General features: G+C 39.4%; 1 protein-coding gene across 3 annotated transcripts in view; it reads right to left on the reverse strand.

Moving 5' to 3' along the window:
• Nucleotides 1-2,262: 2,262 nt before the first annotated feature.
• BLOC1S6 (biogenesis of lysosomal organelles complex 1 subunit 6) overlaps nucleotides 2,263-21,310 on the reverse strand; it is a 130,539-nt gene continuing 111,491 nt past the window's right edge. For all 3 annotated transcript variants that reach the window (XM_078448580.1, XM_078448581.1, XM_078448582.2), the window contains 4 exons: nucleotides 17,008-17,149; nucleotides 7,718-7,805; nucleotides 5,421-5,507; nucleotides 2,263-5,003 (listed from right to left, as the gene is read on the reverse strand). In XM_078448580.1, coding sequence (XP_078304706.1) covers nucleotides 4,884-5,003; nucleotides 5,421-5,507; nucleotides 7,718-7,805; nucleotides 17,008-17,149 — 437 coding nt within the window. In that variant the 3' untranslated portion in view covers nucleotides 2,263-4,883. The remainder of the gene's footprint in view (nucleotides 5,004-5,420; nucleotides 5,508-7,717; nucleotides 7,806-17,007; nucleotides 17,150-21,310) is intronic.

The raw sequence follows: 21,310 nt of genomic DNA on the forward strand, positions 1-21,310 counted from the left end.
AAGAGACTTGTGAGCACATAACTAATACTGTAAATGCCAAATGTATTATTAACTACTACAGAACACAAAGAAAAAAGAAAGTCTTTGGGAAGTGGTTTGAAAAACCGTTAAGTAAGTGACATTTGAGTTGCAAAGAACGAATAGGTGTCTCAACAGGTAATAAACATTAGAGGATGAAGGATCCTAGGCAGCAGAAACCCTGTGAGCAAAAAACATGTAAAAAGGGGCAAAATAAGCACCAAGACCCCCACGTGGATATGTGCCATCAAGATACTACAACATCCAACAGTTCGTGAGCTCTAACTAGTTTGTTTTCCTGTGGATATCGTAAAATCTTCTAACTTATAAACCCAGAAACATTTATCCTAACCTTACAGCTTAGGAAAGTAAGGTACACAGGGGTCAGGCAAGTCCAAGCCCAAATATAAACCACAGCAGTCTGACTTCAGAGTCCACAATCCTAACCACTACTTCTAAAGCCCTACATACTGCAAAGTTTTAGGATCAAAGCAGAGGCCAGGAATGTTCAGGTCTAAACACACATCACAATTTTGTTACTTAGTATTCCCTTGTAGTGTTCAATATACTTTTTGACTGTCTTTTCCAAAGTCGGAATAAAAGTCAAGCCTAGAATAGGAGTGAGCAACACCCATACGCACTCAGACATTTTCAGCCCCATCCTTATCCAGATTTGAGCACTGCAGGCCTGAAACACATTGAGAACAGATTGTCTTTATGATCGAAACCCGAAGGAACAGCAGGCTAGAACTTTCTCTCCAATTTACAATGAAGTGACAGTAGGGGGCGACCTTATCCTAAATTGGTGAATATTATTAATTTATTATTCTGTACATGCCTATCAACTTCCCTTATTTTCAGGATACACGGGTCTACAAAAGATACATTGCCTCCCCTTCTACTTCACTCTTGCCTTTCCTTTTTTTTTTTTTTTTTTCCAGATCCCGACATCGAGCTACTGAAAAACAATCATCTTTCTTGATTACCACTCCCACACTGCTCCAAATTTTCCCTACCCTCTCTTTGCCCTTCCTTCACATTGCGTTTTTTGGAATTTTTGCTTTAAATGCTTTTTAAACTAGCCGTTAAAACTGTCTCCCTTGACTACTCTCTTCACTCTCTCAATGGCTTTGAAATAAACCTGCCCTCACCCAAATGCTAACCTGAAGACTAGGTGGCATCTGGCCACATACATGCAAAACAGAGCTGAAACAGTATGAATGTGCAACAGAGCAAATCTCAAATAACTGATTAATCCGTGTAAACACAGTCTTTGAACAAGTACATAATACAGGAACTATCGGGGTGCCTGACAGTCTCAGTTGGTAGTGCATGCAATTCTTGATCTCTGGGTTTTGAGTGAGTTTGAAAAACAAAAAACAAACAAAAAAACTGAACTATCTTCATCCAAAAGGAAAACCTAGAAACTAAGTAACTTTTTTTTAATATTCACAGTGAAGTTTGGAGGCTTAATGTTTAAGGATCATTGCTTTGAAGGAAATGTTACATGTACATAAGAGAATCTAATGAAATCTACAGACCCAATCCTGGGAAACACATACAAAATTCTACAAGGGATTTATGAGAGTTCATATCCCCTCCAAAGGCCATCCACAGAAGTCCACGGACTCACGGGTTAAACAAATTTAAATTTAAATATTTATATATTTTTGAGAGGCAGTGGGGGACAGGACAGAGAAAGAGAGAGAGAGACAGAGAGACAGAGAGAGAGAATCCCAAACAGGTTCCACGCTGTCAGTACAGAGTGGGGCTCAAACCCACGAACCGTGAGATCATGACCTGAGCCAAAATCAAGAGTTAGATGCTTGACTTACTGAGCCACCCAGGTGGCCCCAGGTTAAAAAAAATTTTTTAACCTGACCTAAAATATCCTATTAGCTGGAAATTTTCATTATTTACAGGCGATTCATGCAGGGATCCTTATGAAGCACTTCCTACCAAATTACTAAAATGTGTAGTTATTATTTCTATTCTCAGATAGTAAATAACTTTATGAAGTTGGGTTGTTTCACCCAGACTCTTTTCACAACACTTTCTATCACCTTTCTGAAAAGGATTCCATGAGTGGACCACTCATTTTGTGATACAATCTACAGAGAACATTAACAGAAAGATGACAGGAGGGGAAAGCAAAGGAGCGAAATGTTTAAAATAAGAAACATAAAGGGAGGTATACAGTGCTGTGAACAAAACGGTGCTGGATAAATGACATGGGATAGTTCAGAGACTTTTTTTTTTTTTTAATTAAATGTGTAAAAAGTAGTCCTCATTGTACAAGTTCAAAATCAGACAAATGTACAAGGGTGTATAACTGGCATATTTATAAACTGTACCCACTCAAAACCTCACTGCAGACACAATCCATATTACATTCAATGTCTGCATCTTTACATATTACCTACTGCAAAGTAAATACAAAATTAACTCTTAACATTTTAGTTCAGTACACACGTGATATAGTTCAAAACAAAGGCAATTTTTTTCAACCAAACAACCAACCCAAGTACCAATTCATTATACTGTGCAAAAATACAGCAAGACTACTAGAAGGATTCCATTTAGGTTTAGTCAATAAGATATGTTTCTATGCTACTGAAATACAGCTCAAGTGTTAGATTGTAATTACCAACGTAACAGTACTTTTGATTTACAACTGACCTAAAAATAGTGGTTGCTAATATATGTCCTTGACATTTAAAAAAAAAAAACTTCAAACCTTAAATACAATTCTAAAAGTATATGTGCCTTGTCACTCATTCAATAAACATGATTTATTTTAACACAGGTCGCAAAAAGTTCAATTAATTAACCAGAATTCTATATCTATCTCCTGCCTGCTATCTACTTCAGTCTTAAATCTGACTTCCTATCAAAAGCAGTTGAGAATTTATTTCATAAGATTAATCCCAAGAGTTATTGGGTAGCTTTTAAGCTATTTCATTTCTTATAAATATAAATCACTAGACATTATAGACCAGTGGTCCCCCGCATCAGAATTATGTGGGGAGCTCTTCAAAATTTGCATGGACCCCACCTCAGAACTAACGAGTAAGAATCTTCCAGAATGTCTGTTTTAAGTTCCCAGGTGACAGTGGCATACAGTCTAGTGTGGGAACCTCTGACCTAGACCACTGGACCAGTGGGTCTCAACTTTTAAGGTCCATCAGAATCATGTGGGGAAATTAAAAAAAAAAGACAAAACAAACAAACAGATTTGCTCCAGCAGATTGAGAGCGGTGTCCAGGAACCAGCATTTAATGCAGCTGGCCCATAAAACACTCTGAGAAACAGTGCACAGCCTTTACAGAGGAGTTCATTCACCAATTTAAGTGACATTGTCCCACAAGCGCTAATGAATCCTGCCCTAGGCAGTTTTAGCTAGTGTTTGAGGACAAATGTAGCCTTTTAAAATAAAATGTATTTATATTCTTAATATAAGGTCAAAGTCAAGTAAATTGTGAGATCATAATTCATTCATCAAAGAAGGGAACAGCTTCCCCAAAACTGTGTAAACCTTCAAACAGACCAGTTTTTAGCAATCAGCTTAAATCTAATGCCCTCTCCATCATTAATTAGCCTGATATGAGATCAGAGGTAGTGATTCCAGCTTACCAAAATGTAACAGAGACTATAAAAGATACACATTCTAAGCACACACCTTTATAGGTTCTGTACAGTCTCTATGTAATATAGATTGGAGACCAGTTGGATATTAAATAATACTAAAACAATTAGTAACATACTCTCAATTTTAGAAAATGAAACTTCCTAATATTTCCTCACATAAGTTCCTACTGAAACTACTGAGGGGGAAAATCTAGCAAATACTAAAGGTATCATGCTGTCTCTTGTGAAGAAGCTATTTGCTAATTTTCCACCATTCTTGTCATTATCTATAACATGGGTAGTGGGTAAAGATATCATTCTACCTTAAGAACTTTTTTTAAAGCACAGAAAAAGTAACTACATGTAAGGCCACACAGCAAATCAGTGGATGGACAGAGCGAGCGATGAGAACTTCCATTTGGAAAGCTGGACTCGTATCTTATCAATCTGGCAACTGTATCTCAGTGTGTGATGACTCTTACTAAGTATTCGAAATATTTCAGCATATTTGTGTGTGTGACAGCTCTACCACCCTTGCCAAACTTTAGAAGTAGAGAGAATCGACCCTGAACGCAGAGAATACGTAAAAACTAAAGAGCAACAACGCTAGGAAGCAGACAGAGCATACAGTTAGCAGAATCTATCTGGAATCTTGCCCATCGGTCCGACGTCTAAGATGCTATTATTTCCCGTTATGCATTTCTCCATCGTGTTCTTCACAAAGGCTTACACCACCTCTTCTCCACGGGCACATGTGCTTAACCGGTTGGCATTTCTTCTGAACCAAGCAACAATAAAGCAATTACCAAAAACCAGCACTATATTGCCAGAAAGGCAAGTCATAAAAGAAATGGAATCTTTTCAATCCACACTTCTCAAGATGCTAAAAAATACTAGTTTTTAATCACTTAGAGTCTGGACTATTAAAGCAATCAATCCATTTTCCCATTGATAAATGATACAAAGCCAAAGTAAGGAATTTAAAAATGATGCAAAACAGAAGTTGAAAAATTACATTCAAAGACTCAAAGCGAGTGACATTTTGTCTTCTACTTGGGGCAAAAAGCTCCTTGATGGCGGAAATGAAGATCCGGAGACAGCACTCCCGGGAAAAGGACTGCAAACGTGAGCCGGGCCGGTGGTGTAAGGCACTACCTTCACTCCAGCCCACACCTGGGCTGCCCTGCATGCAAGTAACAGGGGGCAGGGGGAGGAAGAACACAGACACACTCAGCTTCTCAGGTCCTCTTTGCTGGTTTGGCGGTTAACTGCTTTTCTCTTTCAAATTCCTTCTCCCGTTGCTGCTCCCTTTCCAACTCTTCTTTTTGCCTCTTCTGTTGCAGTTTAAGTGCTCTTTTCTATGTCAAAAAAAATTTTAAACCAAGAGAACAATCAAGGCTTATCTGTTATGGCTTAATTTAAAAGTTGCAGTGCTTTGACTTGAGGTAATCCACAGGCATTACTAAATTTCATATTTAACTTTTAAGCCTGTTCTGGGTAATTTAAGGTCCCCCTTAACACACACACAAAATTGAATTTCTTACTCCAAACTCTTACTGACTGAGAACTGCTGTGACAATGAAAATATGAGCTCCTCAGCCCAGCTATTAGTAGAAAAGCCCAGAGTGGGGTTCAAAAGAATATGTTTTAAAGGAAAACAATGTACCATGAATTATGTTATTGCGTATGGGTACATAAGAAGTCAGAAAATGAATACTTGAAAAAACAATTAAACCTCCACTTCTATAAAGAATGTGAAACAATTTTCAACTCACTTTTAACTTCGATGTCTTTTCATGAAGCATCAGCATCTCTTTTCTTATATTCACCAACTTGGCATGATAGTGTTTAGCTTCAGTGAACTAAATATGGAAAAGGAAATGAAAAGTCAAGTTCAAATAGGCCAAAGTTTTTTTAAAAGGGGGAAAAAAATAGACTGAAAGAGTAAGATGGATGAATAATAAATTACTGCTCACTCTGCCTAAATTGGCCAAATTTTTTAAAGCCTTAATTATCTCCACATTTTCATTCCAAAATTTGGGGCGCCTGGATGGCGCAGTCGGTTAAGCGTCCGACTTCAGCCAGGTCACGATCTCGCGGTCCGTGAGTTCGAGCCCCGCGTCAGGCTCTGGGCTGATGGCTCGGAGCCTGGAGCCTGTTTCAGATTCTGTGTCTCCCTCTCTCTCTGCCCCTCCCCTGTTCATGCTCTGTCTCTCTCTGTCCCAAAAATAAAAAATAAAAAAACGTTGAAAAAAAAAAAAAAAATATTTAAAAAACAAAATTCAAATTTTATTTAAGCCTTTAGTAGGTATTTGATAACACTTGATTCAGTTCAAACTGATAAAAAAAAAAAAGTTACTAAACATAAAACAGACATTTATATTGTGTACAGGTAACACTGTGCTTTAAAAACATGCAATATAATCCTAAACTTTTAGTAAGACTATCCAATAATGCTATGAGTTTCATTTGAGAAAAAGTACAACACTCTACTGTCTTCACAAAGGAGAACAGGACAACTGAAGTGAAGTGTCCGCCCATCAGGAAAAACCAAGCTGTGGTCAGAGAATCCTGGGAGGACTGTGGATAAATCTGGTCATGTTCCTGGGGCTTCTAAAGCGAGACCAAGCAGAACAAGCTCTGTAAGGACACTTGTCTTCCCAAGCCATGGTATGTATAGACTTTTCCATCTCAGCCAGGGATGGGAGAGAAAGAAAAAAATACCTCATTCTCAGGAGCCAAGGTTAACAGACAGAGACCAGGTAATAAGAGTGAGAGGAGTGTCAATAGAGAAATTAGCAGCCTTCATGTATCTACAAGTAAAGTCTTAGTCTGATGAGCTCTAGAGCTTCTAGACCCTCTCCCTCTCTCTCTGGGCCTCACAGTTTTCAGTTCCTGAATGATAATCTAACCACTTGGGCTGAGAGAGGAAAAAACAGGAAGACAGTTTCTGCCCCTTCAGACTGAAGCAACACTATTACATCTGCTTGGTTCATTCATTTATCATTCATTCACTCAGCAAATATTCGTTCTGCTGCAATATGAACTCAGTGGGGAAGACACAAGTAGGTCAGTGTAGCCTTGTCCACTTCCTTCACAAGTCAGAAAACTTTGTATTTACTACCCCAGGCTTCTGCCTAATGCAAGAGAAAACAGACTTGTTTTTGATTATAATAAAGGGAAAAATTAATGAGCCACACTTGTCCAACAGAAAGCTCATTTTTTGACATTCATATAAAAGTCTAAAAAATCATGCAAACCAAGCTACTGCTTCACGTTGAGGTGAAGAGAAAGGTAGCCACAAGTTCCTTATTTTTGTCAATTCCCTGTTTCTTAAAATAAAGAGTAGCAGTTCCTCTCATCAAAAATCTATAAAGCTTCTGATGAAACTAAACTACTGTCATATATACTGAAAGATATAAAGCGTCTATAAAGGATCCCCAAAGAGTCCATTTCAGTATTAATTTGTGATGGCATTATGAATGGGCCATACAATTAAACAAAATGCTGGTTTTAAAAAAGCCATGTAATTGATTAGGAAAGATGCACTTTCCTTAAGGGAAAACAGTACCCCAAAAGTTCCTTACTTTTAGTTCCCTTTTAGAAGTCTTTAACTATGAGCACATCTATTCCAGACTGTCACAAATAAGTTCCTTTTTCTACTATAGGCTCAACATCTGAAAGATAACAAGTCACGACAATAGAAGTTCTAGTAAAGTAAATCAAGGTTTCCCATTAAAGGACAAATTCTAAAATTTAAAAATTAGAGAAAATGGGTGCCTGGGTGACTCAGTCGGTTAAGTGTCCGGCTCCTGGTTTTGGCTCAGGTCATGATCTCACAGTTGTGGGTTCAAGCCTTGCATTGGGCTCCGTGCTGCTGGTGCAGAGCCTGCTTGGGATTCTCTCCCCCCGCCCCACCCTCAAAATAAATAAATAAACTTTTTAAAAAATGTTAAAAAAAAAATTAGAGGAAAAGATCCTAAACATACCTAACTACAACGTCGCACAGGAAAAACCTAGTTATTTCTAAGCCAAGATGTCATTAAGCTGTGTCAACTCACATCATACTTACCAAAGCATTAATATCCAACATAGAATGGCATTCTTTAAATTTTGAAATCTCTTGTTCCAGTGTGTCTAGTAATACAACTTGGTTCTGTCTGAAACAAAAGCACATAGCCAAAATAAACCATACATACTGTTAAGTGCTCGTTCATTAAAAAGGAATCACATTTGGGACGCCCGGGTGGCTCAGTCGGTTAAGCGTCCAACCTCGGCTCAGGTCATGATCTCACAGTTTGTGAGTTCGAGCCCCACGTTGTGCTCTGTGCTGACAGTGCGGAGCCTGGAGCCTGCTTCCAGTTCTATGTCTCCCTCTCTCTTTGCCCCTCCCCTGCCCCTGCTCGCTCTCTCTCTCTCTCTCTCTCAAAAATAAATAAACATTAAAAAAAACTTTTTTTAAACAGGAATCGCATTTCATCTTGGTTAATGTCAAAAGTAAAAATTCAGTTGAGGGGCACCTGGGTGGCTCAGTCGGTTAAGCGTCCGTCTTCAGCTCAGGTCACGATCTTGCAGTCCGTGAGTTCGAGCCCCACGTCGGGCTCTGGGCTGATGGTTCAGAGCCTGGAGCCTGCTTGATTCTGTGTCTCCCTCTCTCTCTGCCCCTCCCCCATTCATGCTCTGTCTCTCTCTGTCTCAAAAATAAATAAATTAAAAAAAAAAAAAAGCTGCTGAAGATTCAACTCAGTTTAAAAAAAAAAAAAATTCAGTTGAAAATTTATTCACTCTCCAAGGCTTATTTGGTCTAATAAAATCCTTTTCAAAATAATATTCCACAGCCACATTCTGATAACTGTGTCTTTTATTCTTGCCTAAATGAGCAATAATTCTAATAATTAAATCTAACTGTAATGACTGAAATCATCAAATCATTTAAAATTATTATTTGTTACTTCTAACAAAAAAGTTTTTTATACCATCTTGCCCAAAAAACGTGATGTTTTATGTATATTAAACCTGCAACATTATCATAAAGGCAATGGGGAGCAACGACTTTTTTAAAGGTTTATTTCTTTTTGAGACAGAGTCCAGGAGCCAGGGAGGAACAGAGATAGGGAGATAGAGGATCCTAAGCAGACTACACGCCGGCAGCAGCGAGCTTGAGCTTGAACTCCTGAAACGTGACATCGTGACCTGTACTGAAGTCTGATGCTCAACTGCCTGAGCCACCCAGGTGCTCTGGGGAGCCATGACTTTTTAGATTAGAGTTGGGGAAAATGCAGTATCAAGTTATACTAAATCAGAAGAGGGTAGTAAGAAGATGAAAAAACAGGACGAGGAATCACAAGATGCCCCACCAATAACCAGTTGTATAATCTTGGAAATTTATTTTCCTGGGCCTGAATTTCTTTATTTATAAAGTGGGAAGCTCACACCAGGTAACTTCTAAGGTTCCTCATGAAAATTCTGATTCAAATCCTTTTATTGAGGAATAGAAGCCAACTTTCCTGACGTCCCTCTCCGGATCAACCAATGCCAGGCTCACGGGATAAGAAACACTGAGGGGCCACTGAATTAAACATTAAAACAATTTTTTTAAGGTTTATTTATTTATTTTGAGAGGGATAGAGTGCACATGGGTGCACAAGCTGGAGAGGGACACACACAGAGAGAGAGAGAGAGAGAGAGAGAGAGAGAGAGAGAGAGAAAGAATCCCAAGCAGCTCCATGCTGTCAGCGCAGAGCCCGACGCAGGGACTCAATCTCACAAACTGCGAGATCATGACCTGAGCTGACATCATGATGCTTAACTGACTGAGCCACCCAGGCGCCTCTAAACATTTTAAAGAATACTACAGGCAAAGCAAAATATGACGTGATTTGCTTGTGAAGCTACGCTAAACAGAGAACAATGATGAAAAAAATAGCAATGTAGAGAATGAAAAGCAGTTACAACATCTCCACCATCCAGCAGTAAGTTTGGCAAATCCCACAGGTCACAAGTTTGTCCCTTCAGCTCTGACTAGAGACCACAGAAAGTGAAATATGGAACAAATAAGAAGCAGCCAGCAAGTCAATGATCCCGCGTAAACAGGAAAGCAATGACACTGTTACAACTAGAAAACAGTAAAGAACAATCAATGAAACCAAAAGTTGGTTCTTCAAAATATCAATAAAATGGATAAACCTCTGGCCAGGCTCACAAAGAAAAAGAGAGAGGACACAAATTACTAACATGACTTATAGAAGAGAAACCATCACTGACTCCATGGACATTAAAGGGACCATAAAAGAATACCTCCAACAACTCTGTCCACAAATTGATATCTCAGATGGAAATAACTAATTCCTTGAAAGACACAAACTTCCAAAACTCACACAAGGAGACGCAGATCATCTAAGTAGGTCTACATTTGTTAAAGGAATTCAGTCAGTAAGTTATAACCTTCCAGAAATGAAAATGCCAGGACCAGATGGCTTCACACTTAATTTCTGCCAAATATTTAAGGAAGGAATGACGCAAATTCTCCACAATAGTTTCCAGCAAAGCCAAGGCAGAGGGAGCACTTCCTAACTCATTCTACGAGGCCAACATTACGTGAAAACCAAAACCAGATAAAGATATTACAAGAAAGGAAAACCATAGACCAGTATCTTTTTTTAAAGTAGGCTCTACATACAACACAGAACTCAAAGCAGGGCCTGAACTCACCACCCTGAGATAAAGACCTGAGCTGAGATCAAGAGTCAGACACTTAACTGACTGAGCCACCCAAGCATCTCTAGACCAGTATCTTTTATGAACAGAGATGGAAAAATCCTCCACAAAATATTAACAAAACAAATCCAACAATATATAAAAAGAATTATACACCACAATCAAATGAGATTTATTCCAAGTATTCAAAGCCGGTTCAACATTTGAAAATCAATCAGTGTGATCCAGCATATCAACTGACTAAAGAAGAAAAATCATTTGGTACTATTATATGATGCAGAAAAGACATTTGACAAAGTCCAACACCCATTCATGATTAAAAACTCTCAACAAACTAGAGAGAGGAACTTCCTCAACTTGATAAAGAACATTTAAAAAAAACTACAGCTAACATCACACTTGTGAGAAACTAACTAGACGCTTTCCCTTTATGATCAGGAGTAAGGAGAGGATGTCTGCTCCCTACTCCTATTCAACATCGTACTAGAAGCTCTAGCTAATGTAATGAGACAAGAAAAGGAAATAAAATGTATACAGACTGGAAAGGAAGAAATAAAACTGTCTTTGTTCACAGATGATTGCCCATGTGGAAAATCCCAAAGAATCAACAAAATATGTGAGTATAGCAAGGTTTCAGGAGGGTATCAGGTTAATGTATAAAAGTCAGCAGTGAATAATTAGAAAAATTAGAAAAATCAATACTTCATATGAAATACTTTGATATAAATCTAACAAAATATGTACAGGAGCTATAAGCAAAAACTATAAAACTCCAATGAAATAAATTTTAAAAGATCCAAGTAACAGATATTGCAAGTACATGGAATAAGAAACTCAATATTGTTATCCTCCCAATTCTTCCCAACTTGATCTATGGAATCTATGCAATCTCAATTTAAACCACACCAAGTTATTTTGGAGATATCAACAAACTGATCCTAAAATTCACATAGAAAGGCAAAGACCAAGAATAGCCAAAACACAATGAATAAGAACAAAGCTGGAAGACTTACACTACCCAATTTCAAGATTTACTGCAAAACTATAGAAATCAAAACAGCACGATACCAGTAAAACAGACACATCAATGCAACAGTATAGAAAGCTCTTAAATAGATCCACACAAATACAGTCAACTCCTCTTTGACAAAAGAGCAAAGACAATGCAGTGGATTCAGGCTAGTCTTTTCAACAAATGCGAGCGAACAACTGGACACTGACGTGCAAAGAAATTAACCTAAACAAAGATCTTACAATTTCATAGGAATTAACTCAAAATGGACCATAGGTCTAAATATAAAAAGTAAAACCCTAAAACATCTAGAAGGAAACACAGGAGAAAATCTTAGGTGACCTTGATTCGGTGATGAATTTTTACATGAAATATCAAAATCATGATCCATGAAAAAAAAATTAAGTGGCTCAGTCTGGTTAAGTGTCTGAGTCTTGATTTAGGCTCAGGTCATGATCTCATGGTTTGTGGGATCAAGCCCCACGTCAGGCTCTGAGCTAACAGCACAGAGCCTGCTTGGGATATTCTCTCTCTCTCTCTCTCTCTCTCTCTCTCAAAAGAAATAAATAAACATTAAAAAAAAACAAAACAAAACTTTAAGAGGCACCTGGGAGGTCCAGTCGGTTAAGTGTCCAACTTTGGCTCAGGTCATGATCTCACAGTTCTTGAGTTCGAGCCGCATCATCGGCATCACGGCTGTCAGCCTGTCAGCGCAGAGCCCCCTTCAGATCCTATACCCCTCGCTCTGCCCCTCCCCCACTACTGCTCTCTCAAAAATAAACATAAAAAAAAAAAAACTTTAAAAAATTGGTAAGTCAGACTTTTAAAATTAAAAATTCTGCTCTGTAAAAGACACTCTTAAAAGTACAAAGACAACAGGGCGCCTGGGTGGCGCAGTCGGTTAAGCGTCCGACTTCAGCTCAGGTCACGATCTCGTGGTTTGTGAGTTCGAGCCCCGCTTCGGGCTCTGGGCTGATGGCTCGGAGCCTGGAGCCTGTTTCCGATTCTGTGTCTCCCTCTCTCTCTGCCCCTCCCCTGTTCATGCTCTGTCTCTCTCTGTCCCAAAAATAAATAAAAAACGTTGAGGGGCGCCTGGGTGGCGCAGTCGGTTAAGCGTCCGACTTCAGCCAGGTCACGATCTCGCGGTCCGTGAGTTCGAGCCCCGCGTCAGGCTCTGGGCTGATGGCTCGGAGCCTGGAGCCTGTTTCCGATTCTGTGTCTCCCTCTCTCTCTGCCCCTCCCCCGTTCATGCTCTGTCTCTCTCTGTCCCAAAAATAAATAAAAAAAAACGTTGAAAAAAAATAATTTAATTAAAAAAAAAAATAAATAAAAAAAAATAAAAAAAGAAAAAAAAATAAAAAACGTTGAAAAAAAAAAAATTAAAAAAAAAAAAAAAGTACGAAGACAAGCCACATGCTTGGAGAAAATATTTGTAAGACATATAAAGGATTTGTATCAAAGTATACAAAGAACACTTAAAACTCAACAGTAAGAAAATAAATAACCCAAGGCACCTGGGTGGGTCAGTCAGTTAAGCATTTGACTTCGGGTCAGGTCATGGCTCAGGTCATGGTCTCATGGTTCATGAGTTTGAGTCCTGAGTCAAGCTCTGCACTGACAGCCAGGGCCTGCTTCTGATCTTCTGTCTCCCTGTCTCTGCCCCTCCCCAATGCACACGTACATGCACATCCTCTCTCTCTCTCTCTCTCAAAAAATAAATAAACATTTTTAAAAAAGAAAATAAACAACCCAGTTAAAAAATAGGCAAAAGAGGGGCGGCTGGGTGGCTCAGTCAGTTAAGTGTCCGACTCTTGATTTCGGCTCAGGTCGTGATCTCAGTTTGTGATATCGAGCCCAGTATCAGGCTCCATGCTGACATTGCAAAGCCTGCTTAGGATTCTTTCTCTTCCTCTCTCTCTCTGCCCCTCCCCACCTCAAAATAAATAAATAAACTTAAAAAAACAAAAAACAAAAAACAGGCAAAAAATCTGAATAAACATTTATTGTATAAGCATGAATTTGCCTGATCTTTGTCCCAGGTTCCTGGCATGTCTGTTCTAAGACTTCTGTAATTTCTCAAATGATAGAAGTATCTTCATTAGTCATGAACCCCTCTTCAAGCACACCAGAGTTTATGCTAATGAGGTGACATATGGTGGGCCCCTAGAGCTTCAGGATGGGGGCTGCTCACGCCAGAAAGATCAATCATGTGGTCACAGGGTTGGGGCTTTGAGCCATTTGATATCAGTCCATTCTCCAGAGAAGGGAGGTTGTAGGAGGGGGGCTGGAGAGTGAGTTCAATTACATAGCCAATGATTCAATCAGTTGTGCTCACAGAGTGAAGCAGCAATAAAAACTTTAAACACTGAGGCTCAGTAGAGCTTCCTGGTTGGTAAACACATCAATGTGCCAAGAAGGTAACATGCCCTAATTTCACTAGAAGAAGCCACAGAAGCTCTGTGGTGGATATACTCCCACACCTTCCCCTATGTGTCTCTTCATTTGGCTGGTCCTGATCTGTATTCTTTATAATAAAATGGTAATTAGGGGCGCCTGCGTGGCTCAGTCAGTTGAGTGTACAACTCTCAATTTCGGCTCAAGTCATGATCCCATGGTCATAGGATTGAGCCCTGCATTGGGCTCTGCACTGAGTGTGGAGCCTGCTTAAGATTCTCTCTCTCTCTCCCTCTGCCCCTCTCCCTGCTTACACACTCTCTCTCTCTCTCTCTCTAAAAAAAAAAAAAAAAAAAAAAGTAATAATAATAAAACAGTAATTGTAAGTACAGTGTTTTCATGATCCATAAGTCTAGACACTCTAGGAAATGGTTCCACAGAATATTTAGCTTCAATATCAGGTAGAAATGACTCGCCTTCCTGTCCCTTAAAAGTTTTGTATCATCTGTAGTAAATGTGCTGGGAGTGACCAGGCAGTATCAATGCAGTATCTGGGGGATGATCCTCTGAGAAAAAAGCTATTTCCTTGGACGGTCCAAGTGTGGCTTATCTCAAAAGGAACGCCACTAAGGCTACTTATGATTATACCTTGCCAGAGACTTTTAGGGCCTAAATCCCAGACTCCCTCTTTTCTTTCTTTCCAGGGGTTCTTAAAATGACAAATACATATAAAAGAACATTCATAACCTTTCTTATATATAAAGTTAGTTTTGTTCCCGGTCTTCCCATTACTAGCTACAAAATAAACTTAACTTGTATCTACCACAACCTTCTCCTTCACCTCTGTGGGCCTGTTTCTGTAACTTAAAGTGGCTTAATGAAAATTAAACTGTTTCACAACAGTCAGGATGCCTAGCTCCATCCAGTACTCTTTCCCCTAAATCTTTATCAGCAGTAGGATTTGTAGACAGGGATGAAAGAGGCAGCTGCTTGAAAACACCTTTTTCCTTTCTCTGAAACGTGACTTTCCTTAACACTAAAGAGGTAAAATAACTGCTTACTCATCATATTCCATTATTAATTCTACCACTACCTGTGTAATCTTTTTCGGTTTACTTAACATTTCTGAAACTTGGTTTCCTCAACCGTAAACAGGAATAATATTAACACTTCAAAAGCAGGTGTCAGGATTGAGATATGGTATATAAAGTGCCAGGCAAGTAGAACATACAGCAATAAACAGTAGCTGATGTTACTATCATCGTCGTCGTCGTCTAGGTGCCTCAGAAGATAAGAGGGGTTATTTAAAACACTAAATCTTAGGGGCACCTGGGTGGCTCAGCCGGCTAAGCTTCTGACTTCAGCTCAGGTCATGATCTCACAGTTTGTGAGTTCGAGCCCTGTGTGGGGCTCTAGAGCCTGCTCTGGATTCTGTGTCTCCCTCTCTCCTTCTCTGCTCCTCCCCTGCTTGGGCTCTATCTCTCTCAAAAATAAATAAACATTAAAAAAAAATTTTTTTTAATAAAAATAAATTAATTAAATAAATAAATAAAACACTAAATTTTAGGGGCACCTGGGTGGCTCAGTCGGTTAAGCGTCCGGCTTCGGCTCAGGTCATGATCTCACGGCTTGTGAGTTCGAGCCCCGCGTCGGGCTCTGTGCTGACAGCTCAGAACCTGGAGCCTGCTTCGGATTCTGGGTCTCCCTCTCTCTGTGCCCCTCCCCTGCTCACACTCCGTGTCTGTCTCTCAATAATAAATAAACGTTAAAAAAAATTTTTTTTTAATAAAAAAAATAAACCACTACATTTTAGCCAATGTCATCAGTTAAACTCTGCAATTAAACTGTGGTTCCCAGCTTCCTTCCCAGCAAAACATATCCAGATATCTTTTGCTTGCAGAGTTTCTTACCATCCTTCAGTTGATCATACTTTTACTTCATTCAAACTCCCCTACAAAATCTTTATGACTTTTTTGCCACATGAATTGACCGGCTTTAAAATACAAGGCATACCACACACTTGGGATAAAAAATCTCATCGGAACCAGCAGAAAACCAAGGGTGCTGCCAACGCCCTGACTACAGTAGTATGCCACACATAGCAGAACACGGTACCACTTACATACTCATTTATCACCTCCAAATCCAAGGATTATAACATTACTTACTGGTATTTACAAAATGGACATCGTGGGTGATTGTTTCCCTCCTTTTGCACTAATACAGCCCTTTAAGGTAACTTTTCAAAGGGTAGGTCTTACAGCAGCAGCAGCTCACAGGCCAGTTTATGGCTGACCACCACAGAAAGAAATGATAGGCCAGCTTGGGCAACCATGCGAGGTCCTACCCAAGAGGAAGCAGAAGTTCGGTCCACTGTTTCAGAGTGGGAGCTGATAAAGTTAGTGTGTAGTTTTGCATACTGATCCTCCTCTACGAGTTCCGTTCTTCCTTATCCTGTTCTTCTCTTGGTGTATCCTCCAATCCTTTATTTAGCTGGTAGACCACCAGAAAAGAAATGGGTCCTCCCCAAAAAAGACACTTAAACATTTTTGGCAACTCATGTGAACCAGCGACTGAAAACACATCTGACTCCCACGGCAATTTTGCAACACTTCCAACAGGCAATATTTTCATAAAATGATGGTAAAACACCAAAACTAATCAAAGAGTCTAGATAAGATACAGGGGTGCTTCTTCTTCTTCTTTTTTTTTTTTTTCTTTCCTTTTGAGAGAGAGAGGACACAGTGAGTGTGAGGCAGAGAGAGAGAGGGAGAGAGAGAATCCCACAAGGAGGAGAGAGAGAGGGAGACAGAGAGACAGGAGAGGGGCTCACTTAAAGCAGGGCTCGTGCTCACCCGAAGCAGGGATCGTGCTCACCCAAAGCAGGGCTCGTGCTCACCCAAAGCAGGGCTGAAGTTCACCTGATGTGGGACTCGAACTCACAAACCTGTGAGATCATGACCTGAGCCAAAGTCAGATACTTAACTGACTGAGCCACCCAAGCACCCAGGGGTACTTCTTATGAGACCACACACTCTAGAAGTATTCATTTCACTTTTTACATTTAGGTTACTAAGTATTCCTTCACTCCCATTTGCTACCGCTAAAGACAGAAATACTCAACTGTATTCAATATTGCAAAATATTATACCTTAATAGAGCATACACTTATACATATACAGTAAACCATAACTATGCCAAAGGGGAAATGAGTGCAACCATGGTTTTTGTTAGCTCACGTGAGTTCCTGAAGAGCTTGTTTTGATCTCTGAAGGTCTGGCAGGTAGTGAGAAAGCAATCCTTCTGCCAGCTGCTCCACAGCTTTGTCTTCTACAGCCAAGTCCTCTAGTAACCCTTCATCTGGAGAAGTGTCACTTAAACCTGTCCCCAAAAGAAAATCAAATGTAGGAGTCTTTTAAATGGACACAGGGGTAAAAGAAGTAATAGTGAGGGAGGGGGCTGACAGTGAGATTCAGAGCACATACACACAGGACACTACAGGCATCCTTCCTTCCTTTTCTTTTATTTATTTTGAGAGAGAGAGAGAGAGAGAGAGAGAGAGAGACAGAGAAAGAGAGAATGTACACACAAGTGGGAGAGGGCCAGAGAGAAAGGGAGAGAGAATCCCAAGGAGGCTCCGTGTGGTCATCTTGGAACCCAAAACGGGGCTCAATATCACAAACCATGAGATCATGACCTGAGCCGAAATCGAGAATCAGACACTTAACTGATGGAGCACCCAGGCACCCCCTTCCTTTTCTTTGAGCTTTACCTTCTGAGTGTCCTCTAATAAACAGGATATGTACATTCAAAAAAATGTTTTTAAGCTACTAGTATAAGGTAAAGTCTGGATTAAAAGAACATTAACATATGCAAAACATATTCTATATGTTTATGTATTTTTCAGGGCAAGAGATGTATAGTTTTCAGTGGATTATTAAGAGTCTGAGGCCTAAAAGTAGGAAAAAGTCACTGAATGAAAGCAATAAATCCTTCCTTTCAAAACCATGCAGAAATTCTATATACATTCATATAAATGCAATGCCTAAAAAAATTTCTTTTTCAATTCAATGTAAGTAAAAATGTGGGTCAATATTTACTTTTCATAAAGCTTGATAAACTATTTATATGTAAAAGGGAAGCTGTTTTATCATTGTTAGAAGAAGATTTTCAAAGGATTTCTCTTCTCTGGAGACTCAGCACCTTAATTTACCATAGAAAATAGTATATAATAATTGCATGTAAATCTAGACGTATGCCAGGAACTACGCTTCATGCTTTTCCTTTGAATAATAACAGTGTAAGCAGTTAGGCACTCAAAAACATCTAAAATGGGGGCGCCTGACTGGCTCAGTCAATGGAGCATGCAACTCTTTATCTCAGAGCTGTGAGATAAACATGAGCCCCACGTTGAGCAGAGAAATTACTTAAAAATAAAACCTGTACAAAAGATGTCTAAAATGAATAACCGTCAATCACTAATCCAACAAGAAAAGTACAAAACTATTTCTAAACATGGTTCGGTGAGTGGTTTTTAAGATTTTAGAATCACTGGCTTAAAATGAGGGAAAAAGGGGTGCCTGGGTGGCTTAGTCGGTTGAATGTCTGATTTCAGCTCAGGTCATGAACTCACGGTTCATGGGTTCGGGCCCTGCGTGGGGCTCTGTGCTGACAGCTCAGAGCCTGGAGCCTGCTTCAGATTCTGTGTCTCCCTCTCTCTCTGCCTCTCCCCCATTCATGCTCTGTCTCTCTCTCTCTCAAAAATAAACAGTAAAAAAAATTTTTTTAATGCTATAAGAAAGTCAGATGGTCACATTACTAAAATTGTACTCTAAGAGCATTTTTAAACATTAAATTCTGAAACATCTCCATTTAATCATAATCTGGTAATACTCAGTAACATCAAATTAGATCATTATGTAAAATACATTTATCATGCCACATTCCTTATAGCTCACTTCCAAGTATAGTTTTTACCACAGATTTACATTTTAGCAAGATGGAGGAAAACGACATGCTGTCATATTCAAAGTAAGTTTTTATAGATATAAAAGTAGTATGGTTTTTATTTTGATTCTGAGAAATACATGAACAAATTTTGGAACTCTCTAAATCACAAGGCAATGTTCAAACGGACAAGAGCTAACTAGAAACTGAAGCACTCCACAAATGAAATAAAAATTTAACAGGAAAAAGCAGAGTATTTGCAAATATTGCCATTCATGTACCATCAGATGGGAAGTGAATAAAGAATATCTGAAAATTAATGTCATTGCTTAAGGCTTGATTACAGTAACAGTGCAAACAACAGCAACTCTCTTTAAGGAAATACAGAAAACAAGTATTACAGATAAACAGAAACACCCAAATAAGGATATCTCAACTTTAAGAACAACAGCTACGATGTCTCCCTTACAATATATAAACATTTAACTCACAGTCCTCCTCCTACTCTACCCCAATATTCTGGTTAATAATTGGAAGAGTCTGACTTACTCACGTCTCTACATACATTAAGTTACTAAGTTCAAGGTACTTTACTGTGGGAGATTAAAAGAAAGGGTCCTTACCCTACTCATACAAGAAACATTAGTTGCACACCTGTACTCCCTACTAGTTTCCAAGGTTACAAGAATAAATTAAGCAAGTCCCCCTCCCCCTGTACAAAGAGCTTGATACAGGGGAATCATAATGATAATATATGAGAAGGGGCATTAGAGAAACAGAAACTATTATGGAAACTCAGAGGGAAACATAAAAAAAAAAAAAAAAAAAGGAGGCATCTGGGTGGTTCAGTCAGTTGAGCAGCGTCTGACTTTTCAGTTCAGGGTCATGATCTCATGATCTCACAGTTCGTGAATTTGAGCACCATCTTGGGCTATCTTCTGTCTATGGTCGGCAGGGAGCTTGCTTTGCTCCAGATCCTCTGTCCCCCTCTTTCTCTCTGCCCCTCCCCCATGCTCTCTCTCAAAATAAATAAACATTTTTTTTAAAGTATTACTCATTGTAAAAGCTTAAAACACAGAAGGGGGAGGTAAAGGCTAATAGTAAAAATACTCTTTCTCAGCATACACTGGCTGGCTCAGTTGGTAGAGTATGCGACTTTTGATCTCGGGGTTACGAGTTTGAGCCCCACATTTGGTGCAGATTACTTAAAAATAAATAAAATCTTTTAAAAAAATACTCTTTCTAACTCCCTTAATGCAGTCACTCTGTAGTTTCCAATATAGCCTTCAAAAAAATTATCATTGCATACCTATGCAGAAGCCCTGTTTTAATCATAAATATTACTCATATTGTTCTGCAACTCTTAAATATACATCTTAGATATCTTTCCATATGAGCATATATGCATCTACTACATTGTTTTTAACAGAATAGAATTCTACTATATTTTGTTTAACTAGTTCCCTGCTATGGACTGAATGTGTCCCCCCTACATTATTTTGTAGCCCCAACCTCCAACATAAAGGTAGCTGGAGGTGGGACCTTTGGGAAGTAATTCAGTTTAGATGAGGTCATGAAGGTGGGGCCCCATGATGGGGTTGCATCCTTAAAAGATAAAGAGAAACCAAACTCTCTCCCTCTACCATGTGAGGTATCGGCAAGGCGAGAAGGCAGCTGTCTGCAAGATCAGAAGAGGACTCTTACCAGGAACCTAACTGGTCAGCACATAGATCCTGGACTTCGTAGAACTCCAGAACTTTGAGGAATAAATGTCTGTTGTTTAAGCCACCCGGCCTGTGGTACTTAGTTGTAGCAGCCCATGGAGACTAAGATACCTAAGGATAGGTATTTAGGTTATTTTCACTTTTTGCCATTTCAATGTTGCCAGGAGTTTCCTTGCTTGTCTTTGCGTATCTATGTCAATGTTTGTGTAGGATAAATTCTTAGAAGTTGAATCACGGGACAGAGTTTATGCATTTCTTAAACAGACACTGCAAAACTGCCTTCCTAAGAGATGGCACCAATTTACACTCCCAGAACAATCTTTGAGGGCCACTATTTCCAAATGGGTAAGAATTCTAAAAGAAGGAATAAGATATAGGTTAAAAAAAAAAAAAAAAAAGGCATCATAAGGAAAGGTGGGACTATAGGATTGCTCTAGAAAGACAAGGTAGTTTGGGAGGGTCTGGAGCATAGGGCATACGCAAAAGTGAGCTACAAGACCATCTGGCCAGCCTATGAGGATCCCTGAGTGTCAAGCTAAGGGGTTTGCCCTTTTGCTTAGGAAGTAGTAAGGAGCCATTTTAAGGTTTCCCAGCAAGAAAATGACATGACTGGCGCTTTATCTTGGGGCAGTGGTATGACAACAGTGGGATACGTGCAATGGAAGCGTAAGAGACTGGGGGTGGATAGCCTTACAACTGCTCTTGGAAGAGTAAAACTAGAGACGAGATGGAAATTGCATAGTGGAATCCCCTAGACTAAAACAGAAATAGGAGGCAAGTGAGAAGAAAAGCAAGAGTGACCGTCAAAGTTTCAACTGTGGGTGACTTGGCACTAATGGAATCAGACATCTACTTTTATTCATGCACATGC

Source organism: Panthera onca, chromosome B3, assembly GCF_046562875.1.
Source record: "Panthera onca isolate mPanOnc1 chromosome B3, mPanOnc1 haplotype 2, whole genome shotgun sequence".
In the NCBI taxonomy this organism is placed as follows: Eukaryota; Metazoa; Chordata; class Mammalia; order Carnivora; family Felidae; genus Panthera; species Panthera onca.